At 44.1% G+C, this 15,052-nt stretch overlaps 1 protein-coding gene across 6 annotated transcripts; it reads left to right on the top strand.

Moving 5' to 3' along the window:
• Window positions 1-1,977: 1,977 nt before the first annotated feature.
• Window positions 1,978-13,870, top strand: LOC120966791 (glutamate dehydrogenase 1, mitochondrial). Of its 6 annotated transcripts, XM_073500911.1 has the most exons (10): window positions 1,988-3,148; window positions 3,727-3,822; window positions 7,467-7,717; window positions 7,874-7,948; window positions 8,046-8,165; window positions 8,777-8,914; window positions 12,020-12,241; window positions 12,381-12,519; window positions 13,057-13,322; window positions 13,429-13,870. In XM_073500911.1, exons 1-5 carry the CDS (start codon window positions 3,020-3,022, stop codon window positions 8,068-8,070), a joined length of 576 nt encoding a protein of 191 aa, XP_073357012.1. In that variant the 5' UTR covers window positions 1,988-3,019; the 3' UTR covers window positions 8,071-8,165; window positions 8,777-8,914; window positions 12,020-12,241; window positions 12,381-12,519; window positions 13,057-13,322; window positions 13,429-13,870. The 6 variants fall into 6 exon arrangements, 2 of the variants coding, with proteins under 2 accessions (XP_073357012.1, XP_045085553.1); XR_012187056.1 differs by lacking the exons at window positions 12,020-12,241; window positions 12,381-12,519 and adding an exon at window positions 5,121-6,340 and having other exon boundaries at window positions 1,990-3,148; XR_012187058.1 differs by lacking the exons at window positions 12,020-12,241; window positions 12,381-12,519 and having other exon boundaries at window positions 1,984-3,148; window positions 3,727-6,340; window positions 13,456-13,870.
• Window positions 13,871-15,052: the final 1,182 nt, after the last annotated feature.

Genomic DNA, 15,052 nt, shown 5'->3' with positions numbered 1-15,052 from the left:
GATGAAGATAGAGTGACTTGCCTGGATTAATGTTCCACTGACATAACTAGCAAGCTTAGCTGATGGCCTGATGTCTTTGCTTGCAATTTGTGTGTGTGCTCGCCCTCTCAGTGTTTCTATCTGACTATGTTCCATGTTGTCAGGCCGGAGATTTGGATGTCGAATTTATGCTCATGTCCCATGTGGAGTGTTTCTTTGTTCTTCAATTCTTATCTTATTCTGGCGCTATTTGTTAAGGTATTATAGTCATTAAAATAGTCCAATCTGTTGTGCGTTGCCTGTTGATCGGGATTGATCGCCGCCCTTATTATCTTCCATTTATAACTTTATCTTCCACTTAAAATAGTTCAATCTTTAGGGAACAAACTAAACAAAAAAGATTTGCAATCTTCTACATTCATTCATTAACAATCAACTTGAAGTGTTTCTCTTGGAAAATATGACATTATATCATTTGATCCACCATGAAAAGTAGTTTCATATTTTATCTATTAGGTATTGCAGATGTTGTTATTTTATTCTATAATCTTGGTCAAACATTCAAATGGTTGATTTGCATGAAAACCAATATAGCTTATATTCTGGAACGGAGGGAGTACTGTTTAAACATGAGTGCAAAAATATACTCACCAACCTATAGCCAATGAGGTCTCGTGCTATGCTGCTACCGCACTCGGCGACAAGTGTGGTTCAGTTGGTGGCGAGGTATGTTGTTGCGGACGAAAGCCATGTTCCGGCTTCCGGCACCAATGAAGATGTTGCCCTAGAGCGCCGTTGTCCTTCTTAAAGGTGAAGTCATGGATCTTTCACACCTCTCCCACCTATGTGCTCTCCAGGCAAAAGCCTTAGATCCAACTTCTGGACTAGATGATGACGACGTTCTAGATATCATAGCCTCCTTGGAGGCATCATTGTGGAGTCAATGACCACACCCTGCTTGTTTGACGTCTTGGTTGGAGTGTGGTTGGCTGGTTTGAGGTATGTGCTTGTAGTTGGCGATGGTGAGGGATGATGGTTGTGTTTTCTCCTAGTGTTTTCTTGCCGAGGGGTACGCATTGGTCTTGTCGTCCGACCAAGTTTAAGTTTGTGGAGAGCCTGATGCTCTCATCTGAATCCGGATCCCCTCATTCCCTATCAATACTCTTCCACCTCCTTGACGGTGTTGTCGTGTGGTAATTAGACGACCAACCTCTGCCTTGCTTGGTTAGATGAAGATGAAAGTTGAAGTCCCCCTCCATATTGGTTGTCTCGACGAGATTTTTGATTGCAAGCGGCGAATCTTTCCATCCTTGTAGCTCTACTGCTGTTTCTTTCTATTGTGGTGTGGTAATGATCTTATTATGTATTCCTTTGTAATTTCTTGGCACTATCGGTTCTTCTTCTTAATTAATGAAACGTAGTGTTGCTACATTTTCTCAAAATAATGTTGTAAGCGGGCATATTTTGTTGTCAGAATCGGATGGCTTAGAGTCATGAGCTTAAGACTTTCAGCTTTATAATCTGAAACAGACAGATATTTTGAATCAGCTTCGGTGGCAAAGCTCGAATCTGATTTGGGTCATTTTCAATTATTATTATTATTTGAAGCACGCCCGAATCATCTTTGCCTGTGAAGCGAATCCACAGCTAAAACAAACGGTAAGTTAGATTGGAAGGGGCGGCCTATGGGGTAAGTTGCCACACAACCAACGCCTTTAGCACCGGCCTTTAGAAATTCGACAACAAATAATTAAGTTCCTGGGGAGAAAATAGAAAAATATTACTTGAATTATATGCTCGTCATGGGCTACTCATGACTATGAAAGTTTTTCAAAGATCGAGTACAAATCTCTCTATGCATGACTATGAACGTTTTTCAAATATTGGGTACAAATATCTCTTGTCGAAAAAAGAAACGAAAAGAAGAACTAGATCTGTTTTACGCTCGTCATGGGCTTCTCATGTTAGCACAACCACAGCGTTGGCCTGGCCCGCACACCCACTGGTTCCAGTCCAACACATCCCGCATGAGCCGCCTCCACCTCCGCCCCCGCTCGTCGGCGGCGGCGCCGCCGCTGGACGACGACGACCTGCTCCCCGAGATCCTCCTCCGCCTACCCCCGCAGGCCGCAGCCGTCCTCCCTCCCCCGCGCCTCCGCCGTCTGCAGGTTCTGGCGCAGCCTCGCCTCCGACCCCGGCTTCTCCGGTCGCTTCCGCGCTCACCACCGCCGCAACCCTCCTCTCCTCGGCTGCTTCGTCAAGGATTTTCACCACGTCCGCTTCCAGCCTACCCTGGAGGCCCCCGATAGCATCTCGCAAGCCCGCTTCTCCTTCCCGATCGCCGCCGGCAACCGCTTCCTGCCCCTCGGATGCCGCCATGGCCTCGTACTCATCTTCGACCGCCCTGTGGGTAAGCAGCCGCAACTCCTGGTGTGGGATCCCGTAACCGGCGACCAACACCACCTAGACATCCCCGCTGGGTTCGACATGGGGAAAGCCTCAATCGGCGCAGCTGTGTTTCGTGCTCCCGGAGACGACATCTGTCATTTCCAGGTGGTCTTGGTAGGCAACAGCGACATTCAAAGCACACAAGCGGTCGCCTCTGTTTACTCGTCGGTGACCGGCCTATGGGGGAATCTCGTCTCAACAGCGCTGCCGTCCAAGGATTCTGGTTTTCCCACCATGATTTACATGGGCATGCCTGCTGTGATGGTTGGTGCTTCCTTTTATTGGTTGCTTATTAATGGGGATTCACAAGGAATCCTTGAATTTGATTTGGATAGGCGGAGCCTATCTTGCATACCCATGCCAGTGGAAGACACTGATGGTATGGGCCATGGCAATATTTGGGTTATGCCGGCAGAGGGTGGCGGCCTTGGTTTCCTCTTCCTGAAATGCTTTTGCGCCCAATTATGGAAGATGAAGACCGATTGCAAGGGTGTTTCTTCATGGGTGCTGGGAATAAGTATTGATCTCGACGAGTTACTTTCCTTGAATTCAGAGATGGACCCATGGATAGTAGGGTTTGCCGAGGACAATAATGTGGTGTTACTGTGGACATCTGTCGGTGTCTTCACTGTCCAGTTTGAATCATTGCAGTTCAAGAAACTTTTTGAATCTACATATGGCTGGTATCACTATTATCCATTCGAAGGTGTCTATACTGCAGGTAATAATTAAGAAACCAGTTTATTTGAATTTCATAATGTTAGTATTAGTGCATAGCTGTGTTGCATATGTTTACCAAGATGAGATACATAATATTTTGAAATTGAAGACAGTTACATGAAAAACTTGCTTGAATGGTTGAACCAACTGATATGTCAAATAGGCAGATCAATTGGCATATTCTGAAGCTGAAGATAGTTAAATTTCCTTCATTCAGTATTGGCATCGTTGTCGATCTTGCTAGTAATATTAGATCCATATAAGACGACTTGGTTTTATGTTTATAAAATAGTTTTCACTTATAGAAGATCTGCTAATTGTCTGAGTGTGCATATTCTTCGTTTTATGACATCAGTGAGTATACCGTTGATGTGAGTGATTATATAGTGTTATTGGAATATTCTTTGTATTTGATGGTATATGTGGTTTTGTTTATCTGTTCCTAAATTTGCATCAGGCCTGAATTATTTTCTCAAATTACAACATTGTGCTTATCTAAATATCTACTCAATCTGCCCCTTGTACCTATTTGATTGTTCTTTGGAATCTCATAGGTTCCTTCACTTGTTATTCTTGTAGACACAGGCATTGGTGGTGGAAACGATGAAGCTAAACTTTTGCTCAATACATGATATGATTTATCCGGATAGACATGTGGACGTGATGATTGAGCAGGTAAGTATCTATTAGTAGTAGCAGATTGAAATATTTCCCTTTCCTTCCCTTCAGAGGGTATTTTTTTGTTTTGCTTTTGCTCGTTGCTACAATGCATTGATTTATTTTCTGTTGTTTTTGGTCTGTCAAGTTTGATGGTGATTTATTTGTTGTTCATCAATGCAAATAATTGATAACAAGAAACATCTCAGCACTTGGCTTCAGACTTCCTTTATTTATATGTGCTTACCATTTCACACTATTGCTTTCTTAGGGAAAACATTTCAGATTATTGCTCATTTAGGATCGTTATAATACCTAATGCTCGCTTGCAGTTGTTGTACAATTATGTTAATCGTAGGCAGTTTTGTTAAATATTTTCTCAACAGCCCTCTATTTGTCAGCCTAACTCTCGTAGTTTGTGTGAACTAAAGTACAGGTTGGCTGTTGTTGTGGTTTCTGTGCAGTATAATTTCTTCGATTTCGGTCACTATAGATATTTGATAATTTCTGTACTGAACGCATGATAAAAATGACCTGACTAGATTCATATTAAACACTGCTCTCTTCACGAGTAGTTGCCAGTGTTTCGATTTTGATACTGTGCAGCAGAAGAGGTTGTCGTCTATTTGAACCGAAGGAAGTACAGTATCAGTTAACAAAATGATGCGTGATCATTTACTTGAGGCTTCCACTGAATGATTTTGATTAAATTTTAAGTCTTAATCTAGCTTGTACATTTCTAAAGAGTATGCCTATGAGCTAGAAACTACATGTTTCTGCTCTGTTACTCCATTAGCCCCTGATATGCCCATGATAAGAAATAAAGTTTTACAAGATTTGATAAGCTAGGATGTTACAGTGGAGTTATCTGCACCACTAACCTCTTAGCCTCCGCTGAGGCCAGATGTAGCCAAAAGCTTGAGGATATGCTAACTATAGATATTGAAGGTGAGGAGAGCCTCCCAGCGCAATGTCAAGTGCGCCCTGTTTACACTTAAGCCACCTGGGTTCGAATCTCCCCACCTACCTAACAACGAAAGTTAAGGGAGGGAACTCCCCCCTTTAACCTTGTATAATAGATATTGAAGGTGTGCCTCTACAAATTAACTATCCTCCTATTGCTGTTCTCTCTTTGTACTGTTGGTTCTGTCCGATATTGCTGAGTTGATTCAACTTTGAGCTTTTGGCACAATTTCCACATTGTTGAAGCTAATGCCTACTGTCTGAATCGGACAAAAATGTGGGATAAATCCAGTGGATTTTGCATGAATGAGTATCACAATTCGGTTTAGCTGACAACATTGGTTGCTCTGCAGGTATCAAGAGTTAGGTTTCGTCGTCAGAGATGAATAAATAGGTTATTTAATGTATGTTCTTCCATTCTGTATGGTGTGCATGGGTCCTGTGATGTGCTCCTCCACAAGGGAGATGACCTTGCATATATATCATGCACCAGTCAAATGTTATGTGAACCTGTAGGAAGTAACATGCCGTGGTCAACTGTAGCTTGGAATTGATCTTCAAGCTGTGAACTGCCGTCTATTATCCGATTTCTGTAGGCAATATTCCTTCTGGCGTCAAGAGAAATTAGCATGCTTCAGTTAATGCATTAGCGTCGGCCCTGTCACTGAATATTGGAGTTGCCTGCGCTATTTTGTGTGCGCATATCCTTTTTTTCAGCCTCGTTTGCTCACGTCCCACAAAAACTCTGCGTGTGTGTCTGAATTTGTTTTTCAAAAAGATATTATTGCTCCAGGGACGCTTTTACGAGTTGAATTAATTTGCGCCTATTCAGTAGCAATGCCACTGGGAGTCTGGTTTATCTTCTTTCTATGGGTACAACAGTTACAGTGATTGGCGAATTTAGGAGCCGTCCATTCACTACGATCAAACGGTGGAGAAATATGAGTTACGAGGAGTTACGAGAGTAAAATTACATGAAATTACAAATAACCGTGGGACCATTACAAGATTATGGTGGGGCTAATCATTTTCCAAAAGGGTAGATTCGTCCAATTTAGTGTGCAGCGCTGGGAGAAAAGGAAAAAAGAAACCTAGCCACGCACGGTTCTTCCCCCTCTGTCGATCCCCTCTCCGCGCCTCCTCCTCTGCCGTGTCGCTGCGCCGCCGCACGCTTCTTCCCCCCCTCTCCGCGCCTCCTCCTCTGCCGGTCGCTGCGCCGCCGGCTCAGCCGCTTGTCCTGCGCCTTCTCCTCCCCGCTCCTCGCTGAGTCATCGACCAGATCGGCGTCCATGTTCAGCAGCGGCGGGGGCATCTTCAGCGGAGGAGGCGGGTGGTCGTGGCGGCGGCACCTTCAGCGGCGTCGCCGGACTCCCGTCGCTGACCTCGGCCTCACCCAGAAGAGGTCTTGTCCGCCCATGCCGCCAAGGAGGGGGAGCAGCCGTGCCCGGACGAGGTCGTCCCCAACTCCTGCATCTAGTCGTCGACCTTACCAACACTGCAGTCGCCGCTGCTGGTCGAGGTCGCCCAGGTTGACACCGGCCCCGCCGGCCTGCAGGTCATCCTGCCCGACATGGTACGTACGGTCTCTTGCTCCCCCCCCCCCTCATCCCCTATGTTGATCCCGACATGTATTGATTTGATTGGGCAGTTCAATTCGGTGGTTCCAAGCGAGGAAGTGGTTGGATGTGCGATGGTCTAGCGGCGTAGATACGCGATAGATTTGTGCTTTGTCGATTGATGCACATGGGGAACTATCCAGTTACCCTGGAGAGGAATCAAATTTCTTGTAGAATGATATTTGCAGTGTTATTGTTCGTCACGTACAAAGCGCATGAATCATATTAATAAGTTATACATCGTTTGTGCCATAATTTGCCATCTTGGATAAGGATTGATAGAAGACAGAAGGACCAAAATCATCTACACTTGCTCACTATTAAGTGCAAATTTGCTACTGCAACCCTTCTGGTTTAGGAAAGTGACAGTTTTCAGCAATTGTTTAGCCGTAGGGAAGAACATACAACATATCCCTTTATTCTGCCCATTCGTGTCTGATGGAGCAGTTGTAGGACGTTGTTTTTTCTCTTCGATGTTCTTTTCCAGGTGAAATCCATGGCTGCTTTCGAAAACGTAAAATTTGTAAGCAGGCGTTTTATTTGCCAAAAGATGGTTGTTGTCCTGCCACTAGACTGACCATCCAGCTTTTAATTTTAGTGTAATATCAAGATATTGCAATTGAACTCTTCTTAAGGTAATTCTCTGTTTTATCTGAACTCACTAAGATTATTTGCTTTTTCTTTGGTCTTTTGCGCATTTAAAATGCCAGAGAAAATTTTGCCAATCTCTTTAATTTTCATGCAAAGCTAAGATGTTTCCCATTTATAATTTAGAGACAAGCATCTTGTCAAAGCTTAGGCTTACAATGGAGACACCATCAGTGGCAATTGCAAAGTTCTGTGCTTGATATGTCAGTATCTTTCTAATCTCCCACCTCACGCGCTGAAATTAAAGAGGAAAGGAGCACACAATGAGCACCCACAAGTAATATATTCTGCCAAATATATACAAGCATGCCTACACAATGCTAGTAATAATCGTTGTGTACAATGGCGCCATACATTGTGGAGCAAGGCCAGAACTATGTTTCTTCATCTACATTTTCCACAGATGAGCAATTATCATCTTCTTGCCTTTTTCAGGTATTTGGCAATATTGGTTCTTGGGCTGCCCAATTGATCACTGAAGCTGGTGGCGAGGTGGTCTCCATCAGAGATGTCACAGGGGCTGTCAAGAACTCCAATGGCATTGACATAGCCAAGCTGATGAAGCACTCGGCAGAGAACCGCGGGATCAAGGGCTTTGACGGAGGCGACGCCGTCGACCCGACCTTGCTGCTCACGGAAGAGTGCGACGTGCTCATCCCGGCAGCTCTGGGAGGAGTCATAAACAAGTAATCTTCTATTTCCTCGTCCCATCTCACTTCATCCAATCTTTATCAGATTACTGCTCAGAAGCTCAGTTAAAGTATCCTCCTGGCTGTTATTTTTTGTGTATCTGAATACATTTTTGTTAATAAAAAGTCCGTTCGATTTTCTTCTTCTACTAGGGACAATGCTGATGCCATCAAAGCAAAGTACATCATCGAGGCTGTTAACCACCCAACAGACCCCGAGGCCACGAGGCAAGAACACCAACATTTTGCCACAAAACTAAGCTGCATTTGTTGACACATTCACACATTGACTGACAGCAGAGAAATGTTCATGTTCGTGGTGCAGATTCGGGCAAAGAAGGGCGTGCTGATCCTACCGGACATCATGGCCAACTCCGGCGGAGTGATGGTGAGCTGCTTCGAGTGGGTGCAGAACATACAGGGGTTCATGTGGGACGAGCAGAAGGTGAATCGGGAGCTCAAGACATACATGACCCGCACCTCAAACATAGTTCTGAATATTTAGGCAATGTATGGCACAGTAGAAAATGGAAAGTAGTTATGTAAAGTATATCTTCGAAAACCAGAATTGGCTCAATTTGGAAGAATGCCTACTTCATATGAATTTCTTGCCCGCTTTGCACGCGTTGCTACATGTGCATTATCATGCCTTAGCCATAATCATTGTCGACAAATATGGAACAGAGGAAGTATGTCTCCTATTTTAGTCCTCTCTGTCGTGTTCGCGTGCACAACCTATTTTGCCAATGAGCAAGTTTAGCATCTGTTTGTTCTTCCATGATCTTATGCTGGTTGCCTGGTTCTCATTGTGGTCCTAGCTGTCTAGTTAGTAAGCAGAACTCTGTTAGAGTAAAGCTAGCTGGGACATCTGTTTCAGTATTGTTACCCAACAGACTTAGGCCTAGATTTATTAGTTGTAAATTCATTAGCTCCATGTATCGCATTAGTTTCGATGCAAAACACAAGCTGCAATGTGCCAACTCTTGTCGACATGTCTATATCAGTATAAAAATGGTACATGGTGTTCCTGATGCTATTCCTTCTTATTTTCTGCAGGAGAGGCTGGCATTTGACAATATGGTTCTGTGTGTGCATTGACTGCTGGTGCTGCAGCCTGAAATTTTTCTTGTGGAGTGGACTGAAGTAATCCATCAAACTAGCTGCATTATTGATTCTGTTCTTTTTGCTGGCGAGGTAATAATCTCCCACTCAACTCGTGATGTGAGAAATAGTAGTGTAACCATGATATTTACATAATTGCTCATGTGTTCTATATGCTATGATTTTTCTTCCTTAATTACCCTGCCTCAGCCATAATCATCATCCACTTAAACCAGAACGGTATACTTACGCAGTGTATGGCGCCGTTAGAATGGGGAGCATGCGTTTGTAAGTAGTCACTTATGGTAGTGTTTTAGATGTAAGGTTACTCCGATGCAGAAAGGTATGGATCAGATGGTGCAAATGATAGAAGTGGATCTTGCAGCTCATTAGCTGGGTTTTTTCTAAAAAGAACCAATGAAAAGTCAAGCATTTGGATGGACATAAGCATACAAATAATATGCAAAAACATTAGAACATAAGTGTAGTCTTTAATTCAAAGAACATGCCATGAAGATCAATCATTTGGATCTGCCCTTGAAGTGCCTCTCCGTGTAGCCCATTCATGGCTGTACGAATGGGCTGGACACGGCGTTTGATGGTTTGCGCTTGCGTCTTTTTGACTCCACTTGTTTAGCGATAGTCTCTGTGTCAAATTGTTGTTTCACTGGATTACTAGGAGGGGCATTCTTCCTCGGGCGTCCACGTTTACGCTTTGGGGCACCGGATGTGTCTGGTTTGTTTGTAACATCAGGGTTGCTGACAATCGTGACGTCATCGTCTGCACCTTTTCGTTCCTCTGGAATGCTGGCTTCGTACTCGTCCTTCTGTAGAGGAAATAGTGGTCATGAAAGGTAGGAACTACATGACATGAAATGCTAGTTGTGTAGAACTTACCTCTATAGGATTCTTGTATGATTTTTTCCGAAGCTTGTTGCAATCCGAACGCAGCAGGCTTGAACATATTTTCCAGCTGAAAATATGTATTTCTGCCTGAATTAGATAGTGACGCATAGGTTAGGATAGCGGTGAAGCATAGGTAGTGCATGATACAAATGTAATTTAGTGTTCGGCAGACCTGTGTGAAATCCTCAGTAATTTTGTCTCCGTCCCATGTCAACATGTATTTGAGTGTGTACGCCCCACAGGAATAACTGTGATGTAAAGTTGAAGTTAAGTATTGTAATGTAGGTGAGGAATCATGTAGCTGCCTATACGTACCCATCCGTCTGTTGTGGTATGTTAGTATAGCAAGTGGTTTTCCACTGGGTAATATTGATGGGTTTAGGCAGTGTTACCAAGCCATCCTCGACCGCTTCGTTGATACACGCCTGAATGGACTCCACCTGGTGTATGAGGAGTGATTCAAGGGATTGCGTCAGTGCATTTCAAAAAGTGTCACATGAGGTAAGAGGAAGCAAGAGAGCAAGCTTACCAGTGCAGTTTCCTTGGCAATGTCACGATATGCTTGGATGGAGTTTAGGACCTGGGTCTCTTCTTTGTCTAAATTAAAAACGAGTAATAACCAGTGCATGCTGTGCACATTCATTGGGACACGTACCTGGCAGAAAATTAAAGCGGACTCAATTTAGGGAAAATCAAGATATACAATTAAACAAGTCAGGAAATATGCATACCATTTTGCGTCCTACAAATTTCGTTGCTACATTAGCAACATGTGGGCTTTTGCATCCCATTGGAATACCCCCAAATTCGCCTAGCAATCTTCTGCTTTCTACGGTGGAAATGAATGATGTAGCATCAGTTGCAACATTGCTAATGTGTGCATATGCATTAATAACCTGCAAAATTTGTAGTCATGTAATATGGCACAATTTAGAATACTTGATGTAGATTGCAGTATACGGGCCTTACGTCATCGAAGAAGAATAGTTTGCTAACATTTGGCTTGAGTTGATGAACTGTTAGCACAATGTCTTCGATGTGAACTACCTCAACAAGGTCGTGACTCCCTCGGATGAAAAGTGCAGCCTCATAGTCTTCATCTGTCAATATGTAATCATTGTTGAATACAGGCTTCCGTGGTGGGATGTCTTGGTCCAACTCCTCGTTTTGCACCACAGGTTTTGCACTAGGTGTACCAGCAGAAGTCCGTGCTTTCCATGCGTCAAACCCAGGAGTTGATGAAAACTTGCCATTGCTTGGTTGCTCTTGTTCCTAAAATTAGGAGTTGGTCAATGAACAGAAATTAGCTCATGTTAGCAAGGTTATGGGCCATAGTTATCACCTGTACGTATGCATTGTTCGTCGTTGATTGTTTGTTTGTTTCAACTAGGGATCTTAACTCCTGTAACATGAAATGCATAGAATGAAAATATAGGAAGTTATGGGTAAAATTGATGTTGTAGTGTCACTTACCTGGTGTTCCCTTTTGAGGTCTCCAACTTCGTCCTCCAGCTTGGACAACCTAGGTTGAGTGGCAATCTTACCCCTTATGTTTATCACGTCCTCGGTCACGGTGATTATTCTTTTATCTAATTTGTGCTCTACTTCTACTACTTGTTTGACCAACTTTTTCTCTTGTTCTGCAAATAGATCGTTCTGGGTTTGAAGTATCATGTCCATCTGCATAAAAGAAATGTCAACTCGTTTTGTTAGAAGAAAAATAAGTGTGGTTAGGTGTGACCTTTGTTGTGTTATTGAGAAGGATGTGTCTTGGAGCAACTTACTTGTTGGCTACTCATAGTTTGACCTCGTGGTTGTGGTCGATAGATAGCATCTTCATGCGCATGTGTATCTTTGTTGGTATGCTGGTCATTTGTAATGTTGGTTGGCTCCAGACCGCCGATGTTCATGACAACCTTTGAAAAGATAAAGAATCAGTACTAAGAAATAAATATGGTAAATAAAGAAGTCAAGTCTAGAAAGGTACCAATCCATTATATAGGCCTCCTTTATCATAAGCCTCATGTCTTATTTTACCTGTGGCTTCATCCCACCGTGCCATCAGCGGACGGGGTATACGAGAATACAAAATCGATCCAGCACGAACATGTTCCCAATACCAAAACTATAGGAAATATTAGTTCATCAATGATAGAGATATATGCATCATATGAATAATAGTTGAATGACAACTACTGTTGTAGCACTTACTTGGAGCAAAGCTATATTTCCTTGTAGATTGACTTGATCCTTATAATTAAAAGTATTGATGGATGTTATCAAATGGTCCAGTGTGAAACATCCCCAGTTAAAATTGGGAATTCTTGCGACGTCTTCAACAAGGACGAAATATTTGGAGTCGACATAATCTTGTACCGTGGGTGCTAAAATAATGCCAATAGCATACAAAACAAACCGCCTGATGAAATGATCATCTGGAGTTTTGGAGGCTTTAATTTTGTCCTCGAGGTCACTCAGCTTAAGTCTTCCATCTGTTTGATAAGCCCTTAACAGGTTTGCGTCTTTTGGTTTTCCCATTTCCATATATATATTTTTCCCCTCTATTGGAAGGTCCATTAATTGATAGACATCCGTTGGAGTTATAGAAATGTCCTTACCAGCAATGTGAATACTCTGCATGTCGTGGATGTAGCTCTTCGCTAGCAGCACCAACATAATACATCGGAGAGACACTGACTTCATCTTTGTTAGCCCTCCAAGACCGGTTTGAGTGCAGATGGCCTTTAGGTGCTCGTCATCTAATCCATCAACCATTTGCGCGAACCTTATCGGTGAGCACATTAACCTCATATTTGCATGTTTCACACTGAGTTCGTCCAAAAAAGCCTGAAATACGTGTAAAGGTAAAAGAACTATGTGTTTTCAAAGATTTTCACCTAATTGGGAAAAAATATACCTGATTGGTTAAGTCTGGTAATTGTGTGTCGGCACAACTTGTAGGAGACCTGGCCATTCCTTGAAAATATGCACAAACAGAGACTGGGTCATGTCAGAGAATAAACATAAGCTATGGGGTTGTACCATACTGTAATTGTTCCACCTGTTTCTTACAGAGCACAAAATTACTATGATAAGCTATTTAATTTAATTACTTCTTTGTTACTACCTCTCCAGAGGTGTACGTTAACCACACAGATTGATCGGTGATTAATGATTACTTACTAAATTTTCTCTACTGTCGTTAATGTGAACAACACGTGGTATTTATTCTGCCATTTGATATTTATATACAAAGTTTTGGATTATATTGACCTCACTGTTTCTAAGGGGTGTAAAAATACCAGGCGTTCTAACCGTGATGCGAATAGGTGGATGAAGAGGAAGCAGTACCGTCGTATCGCACAGGCCAGGTGGGTGGTGGCCGCTGGCTCCGATCCCCTGGGTGGTTGGGTGTGGCTGGCGGCTCCAATCGCCCCGGTCAGGAGGGCGGCGTTGGCGTTCAAGCTGAATGCGTGAAGTGTCCACGGAGAGAGTTCGACGCCGGCGACGAGCATAGAGAGGCGGATCACGATGCTGTGGACGGAGCAAAATTCAGAGAAAACCCATAAGATCTCATGATGGCTTCATGCACAGAGTAAGCGGAATCCATTCTTTGGTTTTAAATCATCTCATGTGTTGCCTTAGTTCTAACTGATGACAAGATTCGGCATTCTCACCTTCAATCCAACGTGTGGATGAAGAACAAGCAGTGACGTCGTATTCCGCAGGCCGGATGGGCGGTCGCCGGCGGCTCCGTTCCCGTGGGTGAGGACGGCGGCTCCGTTACAGCCGGTGAACAGGGCGGCGGCGATGGGACTGGCGTTGGAGGAGAAGGTCGCGTGTGAGAAGGCGGCTGGAATGGAATGTGAGTGGAGAATCGAGTTGCAGCCGGCTAGGCCAGTTGGATTGGAGGTTGTTGCAGATAATGGGGGAGGTGGGAGAGAAGTTTGGGAGGGCCGATAGATATGCGCGTGGTGGGTTCAGCTCCTCTACAGTTCAGTTGTTACTGTATGGGTGCTGTAGGCTCTACTATCAACACCAATTCTTTTGGCACGTCGTTTTTTTCTTCAGAATCTGCCACGTCTGTTTCTGGCTTGCGCCCGGGCTTAGGCGATCTCTTTGGCCAAACTAATTGTGTGTTAACTTCTTTTTTTTCTATGGTAGTACATGTCTCATTCATATATCATAAAAAACAAAGTACAAGTCATGTAAAGGCCGACATGACATAAGTGAAAAGATAGCAAAACATCTCTGACCTTGACACCAACACCTGTCACCTGCCTCCGGCACCACCACATCAGCCATCGAAGAAAAGAATGATGGATCACCTCCTCACCCGAGCTCGACGCGGCTCCATCGTTGATATGCAGCTTTGCGGACCTTCAAGGTGGCTCACCAAAAGTGAAGGCATTGCCGTTGAACGAATCAGACCGGGGCCTCGTCAGGAAAGGATATGAAGAATTTTTAGAGCATCTACAATCAGATTTGGCAAATCCGTCCCCTCAAACGCCCGCGGACGCATCCGGGCACGCCCGCGGGCGCATCCGGACGGGCCCTCATATTTTCTTCTGTGCATCCACATATCTCAAATCCGGACTCTCAAATCCATGCAAATACATGCACGTCGATCATGCACCACAATGTTGCACGTAAATAACAAATGTTGGTACCTCATGTTGTAGTCCCGGCCGTTGACAGGCGTAGTTGCACGGCGGTGATTCCCCATTGCAAAGCCTCCTGAACACCGGAGATCGTTGAAGCACGTTGATGCCGTTGTGAGAACCGGGCATTCCAAAGAAAGCATGCCAAATCCATAAGTCATGTGATGCCACCGCTTCTAGTATGATGGTGGCCTCTCTGGTGTGACCTTGATACATTACCCGCGAACCTTTGGGGCAGTTTTTCCATTGCCACTACATGCAATCAATTGATCCGGGCATTCCTGGAAACCCCCTTGCCTGTCCAATAGCCAACAACTTCTTCTGTGTCCTGTGCATTTGGTTCTCTGAGATACTCCGGTCCAAACACCTCAATCACGGTGCGAGCAAATTTGACAGTAGTCTTGAGGCACGTGCTCTCCCCCATCCTGACGGACTCACCAGCGGCGTCTGCAGCAGTACCAAGTACTATGGGTCATCCGGGTACATCAGTACCACCATGTGTTGTATATTATCAGTAGCACTATTGATCCCTGGAACCCTTTTAGCACAATGGGTCATCCGGAAATGTTAACACCACGAGTCACCCTCAACGAGCAAGACCGATTCTCATGACAGCAGCTGGCTATCACCACTACGGGTACTCCGAACCCAAAACTACTTTGAC

The sequence above is a fragment of the Aegilops tauschii genome, chromosome 6 (genome assembly GCF_002575655.3).
Source record: "Aegilops tauschii subsp. strangulata cultivar AL8/78 chromosome 6, Aet v6.0, whole genome shotgun sequence".
NCBI classification, from domain to species: domain Eukaryota; kingdom Viridiplantae; phylum Streptophyta; class Magnoliopsida; order Poales; family Poaceae; genus Aegilops; species Aegilops tauschii.
The sequence above is the reverse complement of the archived record's forward strand: the minus strand, read 5'-3'. Positions and strand labels throughout refer to the sequence as shown.

Coding starts and splice junctions, on each gene's coding strand:
- LOC120966791 (XM_045229618.2), top strand. CDS start 3,020: ATGTGGTGTTACTGTGGACATCTGTCGGTGTCTTCACTGTCCAGTTTG. Junction 3,149..3,726: donor CGAAGGTGTCTATACTGCAG/GTAATAATTAAG, acceptor TTATTCTTGTAG/ACACAGGCATTGGTGGTGGA. Junction 7,949..8,045: donor ACAGACCCCGAGGCCACGAG/GCAAGAACACCA, acceptor TTCGTGGTGCAG/ATTCGGGCAAAGAAGGGCGT.